The sequence below is a fragment of the Saccoglossus kowalevskii genome, chromosome 17, assembly GCF_978046115.1.
Source record: "Saccoglossus kowalevskii chromosome 17, keSacKowa6.1, whole genome shotgun sequence".
NCBI lineage: Eukaryota > Metazoa > Hemichordata > Enteropneusta > Harrimaniidae > Saccoglossus > Saccoglossus kowalevskii.
This window is the reverse complement of record NC_140657.1, coordinates 23,506,604-23,529,428: the sequence shown is the minus strand read 5'-3', so window position 1 is coordinate 23,529,428 and position 22,825 is coordinate 23,506,604. Positions and strand designations below refer to the sequence as shown.

Genomic DNA, 22,825 nt, shown 5'->3' with positions numbered 1-22,825 from the left:
TTTATGAAATCCGGAAAAGAGTGAGTTTAGCAAATTTCTAATATACTGAAGAATGAAAGGAGTCACATTTATTTATGACCATCCAAGAATAAAATGCATTTTGTGTTTTATGGATGGACAGTAGCCCCTACAAACCTGAGAGACATATGAGTCTTCCTCACGATTAGATTGAAATAAACATAATTGTACCACGTTGTCATTTGTAAACTTCAGTATTATACATCCACTGCATTTTATTCCTGGATGAAATATAGATATGTTTTTTTTTTTTATCTCGTACAAAACATTTAAGATTTCGATCATTTCAAGTATGTTAGAAGTATGCTAAAGTTTCCCCAACCCAAGCAAACTTGACACAGAAAAAACTGTAATAAATACACGTAAAACACATCAAGTTCTTCTGGACCAATCTTAATGCCTCAATGCGGGACTTCAAATGCACAAAATGTTCTGTTTTCGATTATGACTCGTTCTTTACAAGTCATCAACTGTCCCAGGACATTTATACGCATTTTCGTATACTGTTCTAGAAATGTTATAGAAATCACGTGACATCAAAGTTATAACACTGACTAAGTTTTACCGTCTTAAGAAGAATCACGGCCGATCATTGAGTTATCAGGAACTCGATATCGGTCATTGTTTTTTGTGTATACGGCTAACCCAGTATTGCAAGCTAGGGGCATGGTCTTCCTCCCATAACGAATTTCGCGCAAAATAGATTATAGAACTCACCGAAGGCCATCAAAAGTATGTATCCTTAATTGTTTTTTTTTGCGGGGGGCGTAAGTTGAATAAAGTCCTAATACCCAGACTCTTCTGGGATATAAAGTTCTTTCCACAATAAAAGTATATCTCGGGTCGGACTTTATATCCCAGTCACCATATTCCGGCGTTATCTTGGTGTCTGAAATAATTGTAATCGCTAGTTAATATAGAGGTACGCTACTTATTTTGGTATGTTGTTAAAACCGGAAATACGCTGTGCATTTTCTTTATTTCACATATTTCATTTCATATTTAAATTACTTTTAATTAAATTCATTAATTAAATTTAAATTCTTTATTTGTCATCACATGTTAATTTTTTCTTTCGCGATTACCTGAAAAAAACACAACGGGAAAAATTATATATATATTATATATATGATAAAGAATTAAATACACATTTAAAAGTGAGTAGAGTGGACGTACTAGTGATAGTGAATTATTATGGATAAAATCTTAGCCATAAAACTCCACAAGAATAACCTATGACCAGTATGTATTTTTGGGTGCGTGTTACTGGCGTACACATAACTGAAGAAGTTTTCTGTTCGTTCAGTTTGTTGTTATTCAGTTTGTACATCCCTAAAGCTACGTACGGAAATAAAGAGTCATTGCCATTGCATGTTTTATTGTAAATAAATACTACACAACACATCATCTTACGTTTACTTATTTAATTTCAACACTGTCTGTATAAGGAATCCCCGATCATAGACGGCATCTTGTCTAGTAACCCCGAGGAGGCGGCGGTTATCTGACTTAATGCTATTGGACATTTTCCTGCATTGCTAGTTTCGGCAGTATGATTAGTCATTTTCCAGTGTGATTGGTCATTTTTACATTGTTGGTTTCAGCGGTGCGACTTGTCATTTTTACATAGTTGGTTTCAGCAGTGTGATTGGACATTTTCCAGTGTGATTGGTCATTTTTACATTGTTGGTTTCAGCAGTGTGATTGGACATTTTCTTGCATTGTTAGTTTCAGCAATGTGATTGGACATTTTCCACTGTGATTGGTCATTTTTACATTGTTGGTTTCAGCAGTGCGACTGGTCATTTTCTTGGCAATGCATTGTTAGTTTCGGCAGTATGATTAGCCATTTTCCAGTGTGATTGGTCATTTTTACATTGTTGGTTTCAGCGGTGCGACTTGTCATTTTTACATTGTTGGTTTCAGCAGTGTGATTGGACATTTTCCAGTGTGATTGGTCATTTTTACATTGTTGGTTTCAGCAGTGTGATTGGACATTTTCTTGCATTGTTAGTTTCAGCAGTGTGATTGGACATTTTCCACTGTGATTGGTCATTTTTACATTGTTGGTTTCAGCAGTGCGACTGGTCATTTTCTTGGCAATGCATTGTTAGTTTCAGCAGTGTGATTGGTCATTTTTACATTGTTGGTTTCAGCAGTGCGACTGGTCATTTTTACATTGTTGGTTTCAGCAGTGCGACTAGTCATTTTTACATTATTGGTTTCAGCAGTGTGATTGAACATTTTCCAGTGTGATTGGTCATTTTTACATTGTTGGTTTCAGCAGTGTGATTGGACATTTTCTTGTATTGTTATTTTCAGCAGTGTGATTGGACATTTTCCAGTGTGATTGGTCATTTTTACATTGTTGGTTTCAGCAGTGCGACTGGTCATTTTTACATTGTTGGTTTCAGCAGTGCGACTAGTCATTTTTACATTGTTGGTTTCAGCAGTGTGATTGGACATTTTCTTGCATTGTTAGTTTCGGCAGTATGATTGGACATTCTCCAGTGTGATTGGTCATTTTTACATTGTTGGTTTCAGCAGTGTGATTGGACATTTCCTGTGTGATTGGTCATTTTTACATTGTTGGTTTCAGCATTATGATTGGACATTTTCTTGCATTGTTAGTTTCGGCAGTGTGATTGGTCATTTTCCTACATTCTTGGTTTCAGCAGTGTGATTGGACATTTTTCTTCATTATTGGTTTCAGCAGTGTGATTGGTCATTTTTCTGCATTTGGTTTCAGCAGTGTGATTGAACATTTTCTACATTGTTGGTTTCAGCAGTGTGATTGGTCATTTTTACATTGTTGGTTTCAGCAGTACGACTGGTCATTTTTACATTGTTGGTTTCAGCAGTGTGATTGGTCATTTTTACATTGTTGGTTTCAGCAGTGTGATTGGACATTTTCTTGCATTGTTAGTTTCAGTAGTGCGATTGGACATTTTCCAGTGTGATTGGTCATTTTTACATTGTTAGTTTCAGCAATGCGACTGGTCATTTTTACATTGTTGGTTTCAGCAGTGCGACTGGTCATTTTTACATTGTTGGTTTCAGCAGTATGATTGGACATTTTCCAGTGTGATTGGTCATTTTTACATTGTTGGTTTCAGCAGTGTGATTGGACATTTTCTTGCATTGTTAGTTTCGGCAGTATGATTGGACATTCTCCAGTGTGACTGGTCATTTTTACATTGTTGGTTTCAGCAGTGTGATTGGACATTTCCAGTGTGATTGGTCATTTTTACATTGTTGGTTTCAGCATAATGATTGGACATTTTCTTGCATTGTTAGTTTTGGCAGTGTGATTGGTCATTTTTCTGCATTGTTGGTTTCAGCAGTGTGATTGGTCATTTTTCTGCATTAGTGGTTTCAGCAGTGTGATTGGACATTTTCTACATTGTTGGTTTCAGCAGTGTGATTGGACATTTTCTACATTGTTGGTTTCAGCAGTGTGATTGGACATTTTCTGCATTTTTGGTTTCAGCAGTGTGATTGAACATTTTCTACATTGTTGGTTTCAGCAGTGTAATTGGACATTTTTCTGCATTTTTGGTTTCAGCAGTGTGATTGGACATTTTCCTGCATTTTTGGTTTCAGCAGTGTGATTGGTCATTTTCCTGCATTTTTGGTTTCAGCAGTGTGATTGGACATTTTTCTGTATTATTGGTTTCAGCAGTGTGATTGGACATTTTCTACATTGTTGGTTTCAGCAGTGTGATTGGACATTTTTCTGCATTATTGGTTTCAGCAGTGTGATTGGACATTTTCTACATTGTTGGTTTCAGCAGTGTGATTGGACATTTTCCTGCATTTTTGGTTTCAGCAGTGTGATTGGACATTTTTCTGTATTATTGGTTTCAGCAGTGTGATTGGACATTTTCTACATTGTTGGTTTCAGCAGTGTGATTGGACATTTTTCTGCATTATTGGTTTCAGCAGTGTGATTGGACATTTTCTACATTGTTGGTTTCAGCAGTGTGATTGGACATTTTCCTGCATTTTTGGTTTCAGCAGTGTGATTGGACATTTTTCTGCATTATTGGTTTCAGCAGTGTGATTGGACATTTTCTACATTGTTGGTTTCAGCAGTGAGATTGGACATTTTCTACATTGTTGGTTCCAGCAGTGTGATTGGACATTTCCAGTGTGATTGGTCATTTTTACATTGTTGGTTTCAGCATTATGATTGGACATTTTCTTGCATTGTTAGTTTCGGCAGTGTGATTGGACATTTTCTACATTGTTGGTTTCAGCAGTGTGATTGGACATTTTCTGCATTGTTAGTTTCAGCAGTGTAATTGGACATTTTCTACATTGTTGGTTTCAGCAGTGTGATTGGACATTTTCTACATTGTTGGTTTCAGCAGTGTGATTGGACATTTTTCTGCATTATTGGTTTCAGCAGTGTAATTGGACATTTTCTACATTGTTGGTTTCAGCAGTGTGATTGGACATTTTCTACATTATTGGTTTCAGCAGTGTGATTGGACATTTTTCTGCATTATTGGTTTCAGCAGTGTGATTGGACATTTTCCTGCATTTTTGGTTTCAGCAGTGTGATTGGACATTTTTCTGTATTATTGGTTTCAGCAGTGTGATTGGACATTTTCTACATTGTTGGTTTCAGCAGTGTGATTGGACATTTTTCTGCATTATTGGTTTCAGCAGTGTGATTGGACATTTTCTACATTGTTGGTTTCAGCAGTGTGATTGGACATTTTCCTGCATTTTTGGTTTCAGCAGTGTGATTGGACATTTTTCTGCATTATTGGTTTCAGCAGTGTGATTGGACATTTTCTACATTGTTGGTTTCAGCAGTGAGATTGGACATTTTCTACATTGTTGGTTCCAGCAGTGTGATTGGACATTTCCAGTGTGATTGGTCATTTTTACATTGTTGGTTTCAGCATTATGATTGGACATTTTCTTGCATTGTTAGTTTCGGCAGTGTGATTGGACATTTTCTACATTGTTGGTTTCAGCAGTGTGATTGGACATTTTCTGCATTGTTAGTTTCAGCAGTGTAATTGGACATTTTCTACATTGTTGGTTTCAGCAGTGTGATTGGACATTTTCTACATTGTTGGTTTCAGCAGTGTGATTGGACATTTTTCTGCATTATTGGTTTCAGCAGTGTAATTGGACATTTTCTACATTGTTGGTTTCAGCAGTGTGATTGGACATTTTCTACATTATTGGTTTCAGCAGTGTGATTGGACATTTTTCTGCATTATTGGTTTCAGCAGTGTGATTGGACATTTTCTACATTGTTGGTTTCAGCAGTGTGATTGGACATTTTTCTGCATTATTGGTTTCAGCAGTGTGATTGGACATTTTCTACATTTTTGGTTTCAGCAGTGTGATTGGACATTTTCTACATTGTTGGTTTCAGCAGTGTGAATGGACATTTTTCTGCATTATTGGTTTCAGCAGTGTGATTGGACATTTTCCTGCATATTTGGTTTCAGCAGTGTGATTGGACATTTTCTACATTGTTGGTTTCAGCAGTGTGATTGGACATTTTTCTGCATTATTGGTTTCAGCAGTGTGATTGGACATTTTCCTACATTGTTGGTTTCAGCAGTGTAATTGGACATTTTTCTGCATTATTGGTTTCAGCAGTGTGATTGGACATTTTCTTGCCTTTTTGGTTTCAGCAGTGTGATTGGTCATTTTCCTGCATTTTTGGTTTCAGCAGTGTGATTGGACATTTTTCTGCATTATTGGTTTCAGCTGTGTGATTGGACATTTTCTACATTGTTGGTTTCAGCAGTGTGATTGGACATTTTCTACATTGTTGGTTCCAGCAGTGTGATTGGACATTTTCTACATTTTTGGTTTCAGCAGTGTGATTGGACATTTTCTACATTGTTGGTTTCAGCAGTGTAATTGGACATTTTCTACATTGTCGGTTTCAGCAGTGTGATTGGACATTTTTCTGCATTATTGGTTTCAGCAGTGTGATTGGTCATTTTTCTGCATTGTTAGTTTCAGCAGTGTGATTGGTCATTTTCCTGCATTTTTGGTTTCAGCAGTGTGATTGGACATTTTCTACATCGTTGGTTTCAGCACTGTGATTGGACATTTTTCTGCATTATTGGTTTCAGCAGTGTGATTGGACATTTTCCTGCATTTTTGGTTTCAGCAGTGTGATTGGTCATTTTCCTGCATGTTTGGTTTCAGCAGTGTGATTGGTCATTTTTACATTGATGGATTCTGCAGTGTGATTTGTCATTTTTCTGCGTTGTCAGTTTCGACAGTGTGATTGGTTATTTTCTAGCATTTTTAGTTTCAGCAGTGTGATTGGTCATTTCCCTGCATTTTTAGTTACAGCCGATTTGTTAGTGTACAGTGCATTCAGAATAGTTGTTCCAATATATATTCGTAAACACAAAATATTTATAAAATTGAAATCTACAGTTGACCATTCAAAAAGGGATGTCCCAGTCTGTGCATGTGCAGCAGGAGTCCATCAATTGACATATATGTATTGATCAGAATCTGATTGTCTTTGTGACACACCCTGAACACTGTGCAAATTAGGTTAGCCAATACAGCTCCATCAATTAGACTTGAAGAATAGTTCAATAAATTTTCTATAAATTGCTTTTCTGACAGCATTGTATTCCCTCCAGCGAGAAAGTAAAATAAATCACAGATTCAGCTTATTTCAAAATGTGCAAATAACTTTAATCATGTCCATTACATACTACAATGTAAATCCTGGCAGATCAGACTGAGTAAGGACTATTGTGGGCAAATATAAGAATTATGCTTGAACTGAGAATTGGAATTTCGCTTGTAATAATGTACAAAATGCATAGAAATAAATAAGTGACAGATTTGTTACGAAAAATGATATTAAAATAATACGCGAGTGTGTGAGATATTTGTCAAACAATATAATACTTGTATTACATGCCTCTTGGCTGATATACCATGCATTTAAATTTAATCCCCAAAACACTCACAGCAAAAATTTTTTCTGCACATCCTGTCCATCAGTTGGATAGATGGTGGGATGGAAATTATCATGTCATGTGACAGCTGAACAGGATTTATTCGTTACTTTTTGACATTGACGTGTTCATACGGACACTGTAAGACAAACATACATGATAGATGAATGAGAGTCTGTACAAGATATGAATAGAGGTTGAATTGTGAGATTATTCTTAACCTTTTCAACTACCAGACTTTCTCACCCAAATTTGTCTGCTCATTTTCTTATATTCTTCAATATTTCTGGAAATGCACCCTAATCTTGGAGCCAACAAAAAAAAATTGAGTAAATTTTTTAATATGTATTTTTCAATTTTTTTTTCAATTTTGTAGCAAATAGACATCAATTTCTATTGACTACAAATCTTGATCAAAATTTTAAAACAAAAATTAAACAAAGGTTGACTTTGGCTCCCAAAACTTTAATGTACAAAATAAAAGCATACACTTAATAACTAAAGATACATAATTGCCCCCATTATAACAGAGTGATTATCACAAACTGACCAACGTTAGCATACAGATATTAAAAACTTGATAAGAGTACTCACATGACGACATCCACTACCACAGCAAGTACCTCTATTGAGGTGTGCAACTCTTGTAAATACTGTGTAACCAGTTTTAGGGTCTGTATACGTCGCTTGGTTTTTCTGTAAAATAGAAGTAATATTATATCAATTGGATACATTAAAGTTGTTATGTGTTTAAATTTATTCAGTAAGCTCAAAATGTCAAAGTGGATTCACATGATGTGGTCAAACATTTTTTTTTTAGTGAAACCATGCAAAAATACATCTTTATAATATAGATATTTGTAAAACATGTTTTTGATTCAGTCAAGAAAACTGTTGAAAATAACTACAGGGTTAGAAAGAAAGTTTCGAAATTTATGAAGATTATGGAGAAACGTCGATATTTCATTCTAGTATTATTGCTCATAATGCTTTTATTAGAGTTACTAGTAAGAAAATATCTAATTAATATGCCTTTCAAGTAATCATCCAGTCTGAGAATGCTGAGTTTGAACTGAAGGTTTTTGAATGTAATAAAATCATGCATTGAGCACATATCGGCCAATAAAATAAAGCTGTTAATTTTAAGCATTTACCCGGTATTTATTTTAGTTATTTATATGTAATATAATTCTATTCAACAAGAACTTTTTAAAAAACAAACATATATATGTATTTTTGTTTTATATATTTGACTTATTTTGTTGATTGTTTACTGGTAGTTTTTGATGATCGCAAAAGGCAAACAAGATGATAGATAAAAATAAAAAAAAGTATCTAGTAAAAACAACAAATTACAAAATATTAAAAAATATAGTAAAAAAATAAAAGTATATATTATAAAAAAAAATATACGCCATACAATAATAGGATTTTAATCAAATTGACAACATCTGACTTGGAAATCAATTTCAAAGAAAGATATCCCCTTCTAGTGCAACTAATTTTGAAACAGTCCATCTATGTATGTTGATCTGCAACTGATGTTGGGATTTTTGGGTTGGCATACTGGATATCATGTTCCTTACATATTTCGTCTATTTCGTCTTTGGCCTTTTTATATTCATTTAGGTCAGTCCCAGGGCCACAATATTCGTATCCCGGAAATGAAAATTTAAACATTATAACCTACCTATGTGTGTGCGTGTAAAAGTAATGAAACTGTTGTATGAGTTTATAACATTTAATTAACACTTAATTGATCAATAATAGTGAACATCAAAGGCTTTGTAAAAAAATGATATGTAAATAGTAAATAGATTAACATAGGTAACTGGTTTCTAAAACAAGTACTAATTAAACCGAACAAGTATAAATGAGTCATTGGATTATTATAACATCGAAAAATTATTTGTTCAATTATCAACTTCATCATATCCAAGCGTTGCTGTTTCTCTTTCTGATGTGTATCTTTGGCAGTTTTCGTCATTCGACACTTGAACCACTTTATCTGTAATCAGAGATGAAGATTTTCCATCATAATGGTTATTGTATCTGTAAAGGTAAATGATATTGTTGTTATTAACACAAGTTATTTTCGTTTTCGTGTTAAAATCATGTTTTTACCTGGTGTTCTTACAATCTCCCATGTGTGGTCATTGTCCTCATCTATGATCTCTCCGTCAACATATAAATCAGCTGGTATTGGTTTAGGCGGGAAGTCCGCAAAAACATCAGGATTAGGTTTCAATATTAAATTCCCATCTGTAGTGTTGAAATTTTGGCAACCCCATATTTTCTTCTCTTCAAAGATTTGGTTATCATATGTGATGGGAAGTAGTGTATCCAAAATATGCAACGACTTGCACCCTTGAATTCTCAAGTATAGTAAGGTATGGGAAGTAGTATCATTGACCACATGATGACAAAGTGGTTGATGGTGAAACAGTTTCGCATTCTTCGCCTCTGTCGGTATAACTGGTAGCAGCGTGTTCATTAAGGTGTATTGTGGCTTGCGATATATGACGGTCCCGTACCCCCACAGTCTGTCTGTATAATCAATATAGCCTCAACAATTTTCAGCCGCGTGTCTTTAGTCTGTGATGTTAAGTACTTCGCAGGCCACATTGTGCACGTCCTCCAGTCTTGAATATTATCCTGTTCGATCTTCAGTTTTTCAATTCTTTCTATGTCAGCCAATCGCTCCATTAGATTACCATAGTAGATTGCGCTCTTTCGGTCACGCGCTATTGTGAGCTCTATTATGCCCCATTGAGGTTTAGGCTTCCATATCGATTGTGGTATACTCTCGGTCTTATGCATGTGCACCATAGCGTTATAGTGCTGGTCTTCTATGGTAAAATTCTGAGTGTTCAATCAAATTGAATAGGTCTTCACAACTCTTCCACTCGTCCTGGATTTTGTTCAGTTCCGTGAAATCGACATAGGGCTTATCCTCCTCTTCAAATAACTGGAAATAGCGTTTTACCGAATGCTCTTGTCTTGTTGGTAGATTACGTTTACTGATAGGTTTTATTTTTGGTTCTTTAAACAGAGCTTTGATTTCTTCTTCTTCCTTTGTTTCCCACTCTTGTATCATCTTTGCAGTTTCTTTCATATATTCGTCAATTTGTCTTGGTGCCATTCTGTTACTTGGTTTTTTCTTTATATGAACCCATTTACTTCCTCTCCATAGTTTATCGAGTTTTTCTACCATGTCGTTTTCTAAGGGCCAGTCGATGTCCTCGGGCTTCGTATCCCCATTTATCATATCAAGTAACCATGAAAACATCAGTGGATTTAGGTCTTGTTGTATATACTCGAGCTCGGGCATCTCTACGATGTCATCTTTAACCAATAGCATTCTATTTCGAAAAGCTTTTTCCTGCGAGGAGACTTGGTACCACAAGTTTCGGTTTGCTGTTATGTATATGGGCGTTCTTTCGAGAAGACACGGTGACTTTCCTTTTCGATTTATCATTGTTTGCATGCCTTCAAAAACAGATTTCGCCATTTCTGCATTGTGTTCGCTAAGCACGAATTCATTAGCCATGGCGACTCTGGCACTTAAACAATTTTCAAACATAAAATTGGAGGCACTTTCATTAGAGGTGATAATATTTCCCCAGAAGCGAGCAACATGATGAATCGGCCGCATCACCCAGGATTTGCCTCCGTTTGAGGCCCCCATCAGATAGATAATGTTTTTTTTTGGCTGCTTCTTATCAAACCAAACTATGATGTCATACAAAAAGTCAAACATGTTCAGCCCTTGGTGGTCACACCACTTGGTATACCATACAATAGAATCTTCGATTGATAAATAGTTGTCTCTGTTATCATATTTCATTGTGGTGCGATTAGCTATAGTTCTTAATGAAAATGCCAACTCACCGAATTCTTTCTTCAACAGTTCTGATCGTACGGTGTCAACGGCAGTCTTGTAGAGGTATTCGGAAACGCTTCTACTGATGAAACGATGCCACTTGTCCTTTGTTTCATTTGTTGCTGCAGGATCTTCAGTAACCAGGCGTCCTAAATTGGGGAGATCAGTCGGGTTATATTGATGTATCAAATCCTTCACAAAGTAGAGCATCTCCTCATTCGTGCTTCTTTTTACGGCACGCTCTTTCCTTTTCTCTTCCATCGCCGCGATATCGTCTACGGTCGTATTATGGATCAACAATTTCTCCAACGGAGTCTTGTTTTTAGTGTATAACCATTTTTTTTCTTTACTCGGTCCTTGTATGTATGCCGCGAAAGACGTAGGCACCTTGCAGATCTGACTAATGATGTGAAAGTTCGGCTCGTTATCTTCCCATGATAATTTCGCCTGTCTAAATGCTGCAAGCTGTCTAACGTCTGAATCGTTGCCGGTGGTTGCTATGATGTGCATATGTGGACCGCGATATTGACTGCAGGGGTCGGTGATACCGTCATGATAAGCCCCGTAGCTATCCACTCCTTTAACCTCTAAATACTGAAATAGTAGATCAGTAGCACGCATCAGTTCGGAATTCAGGTTCACCATCCCGATGTCTTGTTTTTCTGGGACGACACGGAACTTCGTTATGAATATTATATACTTCGTTTTCGGTTCTTCAGTCCTGGGCTGTAACCAGTTTTTTTCATGTTGAGACACTGCTGTACTTGTTGAAGCATCACCGAGGTAGCTCTTGGCTTTGACAAAGCGGTTGTACGACATCGTAGTACGTAGATTTGCGAATTTGCGAGAGAGAATTTACTTACGTGTTGACGTGTTGAAATCCAGCGGGTAACTGACAATCTACTTCAAATCATTCCATCTCACGCGCGTCGAACGTCGCGCGGGTATAAAAATAGAGCGTGCGTCATTGGGTAATTCCATTGATCACGCGTACGCTGTGTGCGCTTTGCGTGTTCTTTATTTCTTGCTGTGTCATAAACCTTGGCACAGTGCCAATAAAAAAAAAAAGCCCATAGAGGACCTCATTCCATGGTTGTTAACAACAACCGTTGCTAATATTATTCCCACCTTGTTTTTCCTCATATACTGACGTCACACATCCGGCTCTTTAGTGTGATGTCTCTTTTTTATAAAAACCCACGGTTGTTGTTGAAATCAAGTGAGGTCACACTGCTCGTGCAGGAAATCGGGCGCTGGCGCCCGATTTCTTAGTGACCTCACATACAACATACAATTTTCTCAGTACTTATTTACTGTTAAAATGCTGTACCATTACTTTCACCATCCTACTACAGCCAGATCTGAAGGCCTTTGCCGCATTCTGGCCATGCTGTGTGGCGCGTATCGCGTGGACGGGTTTCACGTTCTCTGCACGTAATAAGCTCGGTTATTAAGCATCCTTTTTGGGGGATGCCCGGTGGCCGAGGGGAAGACGTGTAGTGGCGTGAAGCTAGGCGATTAGGTGCCGTACGCGAGCGCCGGTTCGAGTCACGCACGCAGTACGTATTTACTATAATTAGACATAGTCTTTACCTTGCCGTTTATTCGGTGTTATTTGCTTACTCTACTTCCTATGTCGACAGCAACTATGAGTTTAGAAATTATTTCTCAGTACTTATTCACTGTTAAAATGCTGTACCATTACTTTCACCATCCTACTACAGCCAGATCTGAAGGCCTTTGCCGCATTCTGGCCATGCTGTGTGGCGCGTATCGCGTGGACGGGTTTCACGTTCTCTGCACGTAATAAGCTCGGTTATTAAGCATCCTTTTTTGGGGATGCCCGGTGGCCGAGGGGAAGACGTGTAGTGGCGTGAAGTTAGGCGATTAGGTGCCGTACGCGAGCGCCGGTTCGAGTCACGCACGCAGTACGTATTTACTATAATTAGACATAGTCTTTACCTTGCCGTTTATTCGGTGTTATTTGCTTACTTTACTTCCTATGTCGACAGCAACTATGAGTTTAGAAATTATTTCTCAGTACTTATTCACTGTTAAAATGCTGTACCATTACTTTCACCATCCTACTACAGCCAGATCTGAAGGCCTTTGCCGCATTCTGGCCATGCTGTGTGGCGCGTATCGCGTGGACGGGTTTCACGTTCTCTGCACGCAATAAGCTCGGTTATTAAGCATCCTTTTTTGGGGATGCCCGGTGGCCGAGGGGAAGACGTGTAGTGGCGTGAAGCTAGGCGATTAGGTGCCGTACGCGAGCGCCGGTTCGAGTCACGCACGCAGTACGTATTTACTATAATTAGACATAGTCTTTACCTTGCCGTTTATTCGGTGTTATTTGCTTATGTATGTTGCATAGCGCCCTCTAGGGTCAATCCCTTTGCAGTGTTCATATATTAGTTCAGGGAGCTGTAATGACAGCTCCCTGATTAGTTCAAAGGCTTGGTGACACATGCGACTGTTTTACTAAGCACTCAGATAAAATTGCAAATAAATAATTTTATATTGAAATAAGAACAGTCCTAATCAAAGGACGTCTGGCTAGGATCGTTATGGTGGCTGCAAAATGGCAACTTTTGTATTACATGCATTTTTAAATACTATTAAAAATTAAAATACTGTATGTAATGTATATTCATCAATATATTGTTTTACCAGGAATCCAGTTGAAAAGGTTTTTTTTTTTTTCAAGTCCGATTTTACCGTGGAGATAAAAATCTGAGCTCAATGGTACACCTTTGCGTGGACCACGCCCACGAAGACATCTCGCACATGGCCCAGCATCAGAGTCAATATTGTCACGGTGCCTTATTGGTTATGCAACCCAAACACCTGACAGTTAGACCAATCAGAAAGCAGGTCTGATGTACCATGCTAGATTGAAGTAGAATATTCCAAAACACATTACCTTGCAGGCTTCTTCGTGAATCTTCCAAAATAGTTCTTTTTCTTCGTCTTTCGGTTTCTTTTGACAATTACTGATATCAACATCGCTGTTCGACTTGCTTTCGGAGTTACACTGTTTTATTGAGTCACCCATGGTGAACGACTGCATAACTTTCCTTCTCAGAATATTTACGGATTTGCTTAGTCCAGTCGTGATTAAAATTCGACTAGATAGTATGTCGCACAGTCGCCCTTTCATTTGCCCCGACAGAATTAGGAATTTACACAGCGACTGGACTGATTCAATAATAATTTCAGCTGACTTGTCATATTATTTTTTGACAATGAGGCATTATGGTTTTCGTCGGTGCACGACAATCACGACGTGATCGGACGACGCAGACAAGTACGATCCGGATCTTCGTGATATCCCGTGTTGACGAGTGTACTAACGATGTCAGCTGGCCGACCGGGGTGAAAGGGCACACAACTCTTCAGTATTTAGTGGACGATTCTATTCGTGAAGGCTAGGACAACGTGACCTCTTGTATAGCTTTACCTTATACTTTATCCTGCTTGGCGATGAAAAAAAAATATTAATTTTAAAATACGCTATGTAATTTTAGAATGAAGTATTTGTAACAGTTGTTGCCATTTTATTGTGTTTGACACACCTCCAATGTAATGCCGAGTCTTACCCAGAATGCACTGCTGTGTATGTGATTCGTATTATCAATATGGCCGCAGACTTCGTCATGTTGATGTGATTCGGACTTGAACTTGTTTTCACACCATATAATACCAAAAACTGCAGCGATGGGTTCGCGATTAATGTGAGTAAACATTTAATTAAATTACTTATTTCAAATTATACGATTGATCGCCAAAACGTACATGCCATGAATCGAATTTTGCCTCTAAAGTTTGTTTCCGACGATGTCAACACGATTCCTCGGTCGCGGTCGGATGTGGATCGGTATTCAGAAATAAATCAGACCACGGAAGTCAGTCGTTGTTAGTCATTGTTATGAAAATAGTCTTGACCTTTGATCGAACGAAGGACAAACTGCATGTAGTCGTTTGAGTTATTTATGCTGATTATGGTACTGTATTGTTGTTGCTATTCGACTCTGCGATTTTCATCGTGGCGATATGGTTAATTTTTGGTGAACGAGGGCGGTGCTCACTGAACTCAAATAACTTCCTGTTTGGATCTTCCTTATACCAAGCGCCCATTAGTGCATATTATCAATACTGATTGGCGTGTGAACAGTTATGATTGCAGTGTTTATATTTTTCGACGAAAAAGACCAAAGGAAGTGACTTCATCCCCACATGATCTTGTATTCAATAGTTAGTTGTCTGTTATCAACAATACTCTTTTGTTCCGAGGAAGTGCGGCAGTATGTTACTTTAAGTAATCACTTTGGTGCTTCGTTTTCCTGTCTGAGTTATAAAATTGTGCTACACAACGGTCGTATAGTGACACTATTTAGTTACAATGTAACCAGAATGTACACACCCACATTTTTTACATGTACCTGTGTTGTTTTAGTGTTTGTTGTGGTATGCAGTGTATCCATGTTCATACATTCTAATGGATTCTATAAAATAAAACATATTCAAAAAGTTAAACTTTTTGTAAAGCGTTTTCTAGCATTCTGCAGATAAAATCAATTTGATTGTTTTGAGATATTTTTTCTGCCCATAAAAAATACTTTACATACAAAATCTTGCCAGTTGAAAGTTACTATACGTCTATTCTATTCTATTCTATTCTATTCTATTCTATTCTATTCTATTCTATTGGAAGAATTACTTAATGTTTATGGTGTATCAATGTGTACATAGAAGTTTTACTCAATTTCATCAGTAGTGATAGTAGAATATTTATATTTATTTATTTATTAATTATTATTATTATGCATATGTCACTGTAACGCTATAAGTTACAGTGTGCTGTAATTTTGTAGTAGTTTACGGGTTATTTTCATCCTACCATATTAGGAAATGCAAATTCCAAATATGGAATGATTACGTGCGTAAACAAACATGGCTGCCACCAGGGTTTGACAGGACTCCACACAAAGAAGTTCGCTGATTCTGTTCTAAACATTTTGGATTTCGGCATTCCCGTGATGTGTCCTTGGAAGGAAAAGATATATAATAATAAGGTTATTACATGTACATGTATGAGGATACCTCAAAGTATGCACTCAGACTGTACACCGTCGCATCGACCTCCGATACTTCCGCTGTACTGACTTTGTGCATACTTTAAGGTATCCTTGTAATCAGTGTTCTCCCCAGGATGTAAACAGTGTGGCGGTCCCGCCACAGTGCTTCGATTTGCCGCCACACCGGTCTGACACCCCCAAGGTGATTAGCAAGACCGCCACAGTGCTTTTTTCATTGGGGATCTTGTCACGCTGGTCGGCCCGATCAAAATTAGCGACCACCACAGAAATGCTTTCGACCAGGAATATTGTCATATTGTTAATATACTTGCGTATCGACCGACACGCATCCTGCCAGTCATAGATAATAATTTGTAAACAATAGACATAGTCGCATGATGTGTTAGCGGCTTATATACAATACAAGTCAATTTTGTAAAATTAGTACCTCTTTGTTCGTAAGTAAATACTTTGAAGATCGACGCAGTATTTAGATTGATAGCTAAAATTCTTTCAAAATCAATTCCACCCCGATGTAACATGGGCAAAGCAGAGTTCACGATCAGTTTACGCTACTCAAGAAAAACGTGTTTCTTGCATGATTGAATAAAATATATTGAACTGTTATCATCGTGAATCATGTAAAAACTCTTCTTTCAAGACTTCTTTTACCTGTTAAAAATTGCTAATCATCTCTTCCATAAACCATCATGCAGTTTTAATCTGAAATCCACACCAACACATCATGCTACGACATCGCTTTACTTTCGCAATGTAATTTTTATGATCACTACCATTCGGAAAACTTTGGGTTCTACCGGCATTACCATGTGGCATTCTGATTGGTTAATGGCATTTTTGACCCATCGGGTCAAAGGACACAAATTTTTTGCATGGCATCATGACTGAGTAAGAGGAATTATTGGTATAACCGGTGTATAACATCGCGATGTAAGTTATGTTACATCGTAACTTTGCTGATCGTTTGGAAGTGTTATTTGTTCGTTCATTACTGTAAATGTAAACGTTGTAGAAGCTGATGGTCAGAATAATAGCCAGCAATCCGCATATTTATAAATACATGGACGATTTTTTGAAGGAGAATTTTGTAATAAATAAGATCATGAAAGTCGTGAACATAATCCTGGCTGAAACGTTTCAAATTAGTTTCATTTAACCTTTTCAATTTCTTTTTAGTCTGCAGCATTTGCATTTCGAGAATGTTTCATTTTTAAATTCAAACTCTTCTAAATTGTGAAACATAATATTTTGACTCCAATAACAAAAATATTTGCACTGTGACCGAGCTCATTAATATTACAAAAGTGCCCAAAATAAAAGTGTTTATAACACTGTGTGAAGCAAATAAATATCTGCAACTTTGTTTTTGAAAATATATGTTGTTTATTGTGTGGGTGTAAATGTGCATTGGCCAATTTCTATTATTATGTAAATGATATGCAAATTAGCCCACCACAGTGGTTTACATTCCTGGGGAGAACACTGCTTGTAATAACCTCATATTAATATTATTATTATTATTCTCCTTTGAAATGGAAAATTTATTATTAAAAAAATACACATATGTTATTGGTTTCTAAAGCCCCCCCAAAAAACAGTGATCATACGGCAACAGACACAGAGAATTCACTTGCCTTCATAACACAGTCATGACAACGCTGTCTGAAACTATTTACTTTAGGATGGTGACTAAAACTTTGATCATATTGGATGAGAAAGTGTTCCAATTTTGGCGATACCTTGTTTATATGTTTTGTCTGCAATTTCACAAAACTAATTAAAACAATGTTTACTAATTAACTTGGATTACGGAAGTGAATAAACAATATTTATGTTCACAGTTGTGTTGCAATTACTGTAAACATGCACGTTAACAATAATAATCGGTGTTTATTCTTCATGTTTACCGAATAAATTATAAGTTAGGTAAGGAACGTTTATACTTAAAAACATACTTACCGTACATAAATTTATAAATCAAACTGTTTGAAATCAGTCTCATTCAACGATTGGCTAAGTGCCTCTCTTCATTCTGTGAAGTGTTCACGCATAAAATAGCATTAAGCAGCCTTCGTTACTGCCTGCGCTCATACAACGTGCCGTACAATCACTGTTTATCGTTTATAAATGGTTCATAACATACATGCTTTACATGACATAGGTGTCCATTGGTTATGATTGATCCACATTGTTCGCATACTTCTTACAACTGTTCTGATTGGTTTTGATTGATCCACATTATTCGCATACTTCTTACAATTGTTCTGATTGGTTATGATTGATCCACATTATTCGCATACTTCTTACAACTGTTCTGATTGGTTTTGATTGATCCACATTGTTCGCATACTTCTTACAACTGATTGGATTATTGGATTAAATGAGTATCCTAAGGGACAACATCAAAAGTTCAATGTAGGATAAAAAACTTAATTCCCACTGAAACTTAATTGATAAATATTGATCATGGCATCAGACTACATTCACCATTAAATACAAATTGATAATCGGACAGTAGTATGAAATAGACCTCATTTGACGCACATATTTACACTCGAACCAAACCATTTTCTAGTCTTGGATTTTTTTTTCATTTTCTGTTATTTTTCTTCACGATTCATTGGATATAAAAAAAAACAAACTACAAATACTCCCAAGATTTTTTTGAAAAATCGTTTTTGTGGGATGGAAACTTTTTTAGATCAAAACCCCCACCCCTAAACTAAAGCAAATAAGTTTTTTATCCGACATCGATCTTTTGACGTCGTCCCTAATGGCATTATGAATTGGACAGTGGACAAATAACATATAGTATCAAACAAGTAACCTGTAGAATACTGTGTGGGTAATATTTTTTATATTGATTTTTGTTGCATTTGCAGCAAATAGTTACCAAACAATGAGAAATCTATAGGATTGAATATACCCCACAGCTGGCTTCACATGCATTGTTCATAGTTCATATGGTGCTTACACCAGGATTTAATTACAGCACCTAGGCGGTATGTGGTTACAGCTTAATGTTCGAGTAATCGCAAGAAATTGACATGACAATAGAAATTCATTAAAGACTGCCACTCCCATGCAATTAACAGCGAGTGAAATTCCTGGGATTGAAACATATATTTTGAAGTCACTGGTGTAGGCAACGAATAACTGCAAGTTGACATAAAGACGAGGTAGTTTATTTAATCAGTGGTCAACTAGAGGCTGAAATTATAATTAATTTGTTTATTTCAATTTCTCCTGACGTCAAATAGAATACACTAGTGAAACACGGTAGTAACTGTGGGTGAAAGGATGTTTTGGGGTGTAGTTTACATTGTATATAGAGTGGTAGGGTCGGGTGTAATGTGTTCATTTCCAACTACTAGTATTATGAAGTCACGTAGAATTTCACTTAATTTATTTTTTCTGACATGTTTTCAAGCATTACATGTGAATCCAATTTTCACTGCGCTGTGTCTCAATAGAGTATGAGGGAAATGGCATATTCACTGGAATTTATTTCAGGGGAAAAATGTTTTTAGTGATAATGTAGTATTATGACAGATACCCTCCCCGTGGCTTTCATTGCGTATGGAAGTTATTTTCACGAGTGATGCGGTGTATCCTGCTGCCGTACTTTCACGAGCGAAGCCACGGGGAGGGTGTGGGGTTCTGTTATTATACACATGTCCCATATTTGATTATTTCATATTAAAAAAAGAACGTGCAACAAACCGGGATAGAAATTTAGATCGGGGAACCCAATTGCCCATTAATATGCTCCAAGACAGTGCTGCGACCTAGCAACGCTTGTCAGTGTAGAACGCGTGTCGCTGTACGTGTGAAAATAAAATAATCAGACATCTAATTTAAGTCATTGTCCGAATAAATAACTTGTGGATGTTTAAGCGCGGTGGTCGTAGCGCAGCGCGTGTTCGAATTTCATGTAAATAAACAATGTATTTTACACGCGTTGTATACGTCGCTATGAGTCCCATATCGAACAGGACGCGACACGACGACTGTCGCCCTTTAGTTGGGACCACGACAGAACCAGAACTTAAACTGGGCGACTACGATACACGGTTGATGTTGAAGTTAAAAGTTCCTCCACAGATCTGTGCATTGGCAAACATGCCGTGCAACTGCAGTACTCCACTGACGGAATGACTTTCGTTGAAATCGGTCGTCGCTGACTGGTGAGCTGCACACTACAACCTCGTTTGTGATGTTGCTTGCTTGTCGTGGATGGACTGAGTCTTGGTTACCGGTTAAATTTTGCTAATTTGGCGTTGGTAATCTTTATTTGGAACTGAGTAACGCCGCAACGTCGCCAACAGAAACCTCATGGTATATCGATGTTGATGGTTGCGGCTCCATATTAATCGGAGATTTTACTGCGGGTCCAGGCAGCGGGTGGATCTTCCGAGAGCCCTTCAAGATTTATAAAACTCAGATTCCAGGTGGTCAACAAACATTAAGTTCTCCCAATCCTAGTATTCTATGTGATGTACATCTAACATGCCAAAAATGCTGGTGAACGATTTGAACCTGACAAAAATACTTGAAATAGATACCAGGAAGGGGAGGGGGGTAAAAGAAAAGTTATATAACATTTTATTATTCAATAATTTATTAAAATACATAAGTTTGTCCAACTCCCTGTGATACAACACCTCAGACATAGCTCATTGTACTCGGCTTGAGTGTGGGCAAAAAGTTACTATTTGAATTTTTGATATCTGTTTTCATTAATGAGAAAGTTGACCCCGAAGTTAGAGTAACTGTTCAGCAGGAATGGCTTTTTAACTCTTCTGTGATTTTTTTTTGGCTTGGCTGATTTTGTCACGGTTCATACTTGACAGGCAGGTCGTACCATCACTAATTGGAAAAACAATCCTGACCCACCGCTACCATGGCAACAGCCAAAGTCTTGTAATAGCAGTGCCCAAATGATCATGCCTTTTATTGTGGCTACGTTGCGCACTGGTAAGAGATCACCGGCGCCGACATTGTTACCACTGTCAACGGAATCCCAACGCAGCTTTGAACTTTGAATAAAATGTAAATGCTGCCTCCAATCTAGAAAATACTATCGCAAAACGGTTGGAAATAATACATTTAACGGCTGAATACGTCCTAACAATAAAATAAAGTGACTTCTAATGACTGCCGTGTTATTTTGCGAACCTCGTATAAGGTGCCCGGTTTTAGTTATAAACAGACGTTAGCTTCACGTTCATGTCCCTTCCATGATAACAGCCGAAAACATATTGCTTGTTTTTTACCGGTTTTCATTGGCAACCGAAGTATTTTTATTTTGTAAACAAATTTTCGTCTGCTATTTTTATTCAGTTCAAATCGTTCAGCAACATTTTTGGCATATTAGGTGTACATCACATGGAATACTACGATTGAGAGAACTTGATGTATGTTGACTGATTTTTATCATAGTACGAAGTACCAGGAAGTTACTCAGTTCCAAATAAAGATTACCAACGTCAAATGAGCAACATTTGACTGGTAATCAAGATTCATGTAATCCATGGCTAACAAGCAACATCACAAGCGAAGTTGTAGCATGCAGTACCAGTAAGTCATCCCGTCAGTGCAGTACTGCAGTAACACGGCATGTTTGCCATCAGCATTGTATTCAAACGAATCACGTGGTGTGCCGTTCTCGTTCAAACCCGGGATTCGATCAATAGGGGAGTCCCATTAAAAAAACACATTGCAAATCATGCAAGTTCAACATTTTCAAACCAATATACTAAAACAGAAATGCTCAGAGATGTAAATGAAGGATAGATATTACTTTTCACTATACACATCTCTGTTGATACTATCCCTCACATATTCTACTCCCAATTACTCCTGCGTAAAATGGACTAGCCTCTTCATGTTGACATTCAGACTAAAATCACGTGACAGGCTGTTAAAATTGGCTGTTGTATACTCTTTCGCCGGTCTGGAAAATGTGTTTAATTAACTCACATTCAAGCAACAATGCAGATTTCCCAGTGGGAGTGAGACTATTCGACTATGTCACTAAAAAAATAGGGGTGTTTTCAGCAAAAAACGAATAACCCTGGAATACACACAATATACTGAATTTCGGAACAAATCGTGCATTACTTACAGCAGCAGAATACAACAGAAATATCAGACGAAACATGAAAACACTATATATTGTATTTCAGCTTGAACCCTCTATATTGCAATTCAAGGAATTAACCCCATATGTGCATCCATTTCCCACCTTGGTATCACCCACCCCTGAAAACAAACTCTTAATACCACGCTGAAGCGTTTGGTAACAAGTAACCTGTAGAATACTGTGTGGGTAATATTTTTTATATTGATTTTTGTTGCATTTGCAGCAAATAGTTACCAAACAATGAGAAATCTATAGGATTGAATATACCCCACAGCTGGCTTCACATGCATTGTTCATAGTTCATATGGTGCTTACACCAGGATTTAATTACAGCACCTAGGCGGTATGTGGTTACAGCTTAATGTTCGAGTAATCGCAAGAAATTGACATGACAATAGAAATTCATTAAAGACTGCCACTCCCATGCAATTAACAGCGAGTGAAATTCCTGGGATTGAAACATATATTTTGAAGTCACTGATGTAGGCAACGAATAACTGCAAGTTGACATAAAGACGAGGTAGTTTATTTAATCAGTGGTCAACTAGAGGCTGAAATTATAATTAATTTGTTTATTTCAATTTCTCCTGACGTCAAATAGAATACACTGGTGAAACACGGTAGTAACTGTGGGTGAAAGGATGTTTTGGGGTGTAGTTTACATTGTATATGGAGTGGTAGGGTCGGGTGTAATGTGTTCATTTCCAACTATTAT

The 22,825-nt window shown here is 37.2% G+C and overlaps 2 protein-coding genes across 7 annotated transcripts in view; one reads left to right on the top strand and one right to left on the bottom strand.

Moving 5' to 3' along the window:
• Positions 1 to 6,689: 6,689 nt before the first annotated feature.
• On the bottom strand, positions 6,690 to 14,533 carry LOC100373977 (uncharacterized). The gene is made up of 4 exons (XM_002737485.4): positions 14,466 to 14,533; positions 13,790 to 14,339; positions 7,578 to 7,679; positions 6,690 to 7,122 (listed from the first exon to the last, which is right to left on the bottom strand). Exons 2-4 carry the CDS (start codon positions 14,024 to 14,026, stop codon positions 7,090 to 7,092), a joined length of 372 nt encoding a protein of 123 aa, XP_002737531.1. The 5' UTR covers positions 14,027 to 14,339; positions 14,466 to 14,533; the 3' UTR covers positions 6,690 to 7,089.
• The window catches only part of LOC100373824 (DENN domain-containing protein 1B-like), a 60,005-nt gene continuing 51,660 nt past the window's right edge, over positions 14,481 to 22,825 (top strand). For all 6 annotated transcript variants that reach the window (XM_085492495.1, XM_085492494.1, XM_085492498.1 and 3 more), the window contains exon 1: positions 14,481 to 14,600. In XM_085492495.1, the coding sequence (XP_085348621.1) occupies positions 14,584 to 14,600 (17 nt within the window). In that variant the 5' untranslated portion in view covers positions 14,481 to 14,583. The remainder of the gene's footprint in view (positions 14,601 to 22,825) is intronic.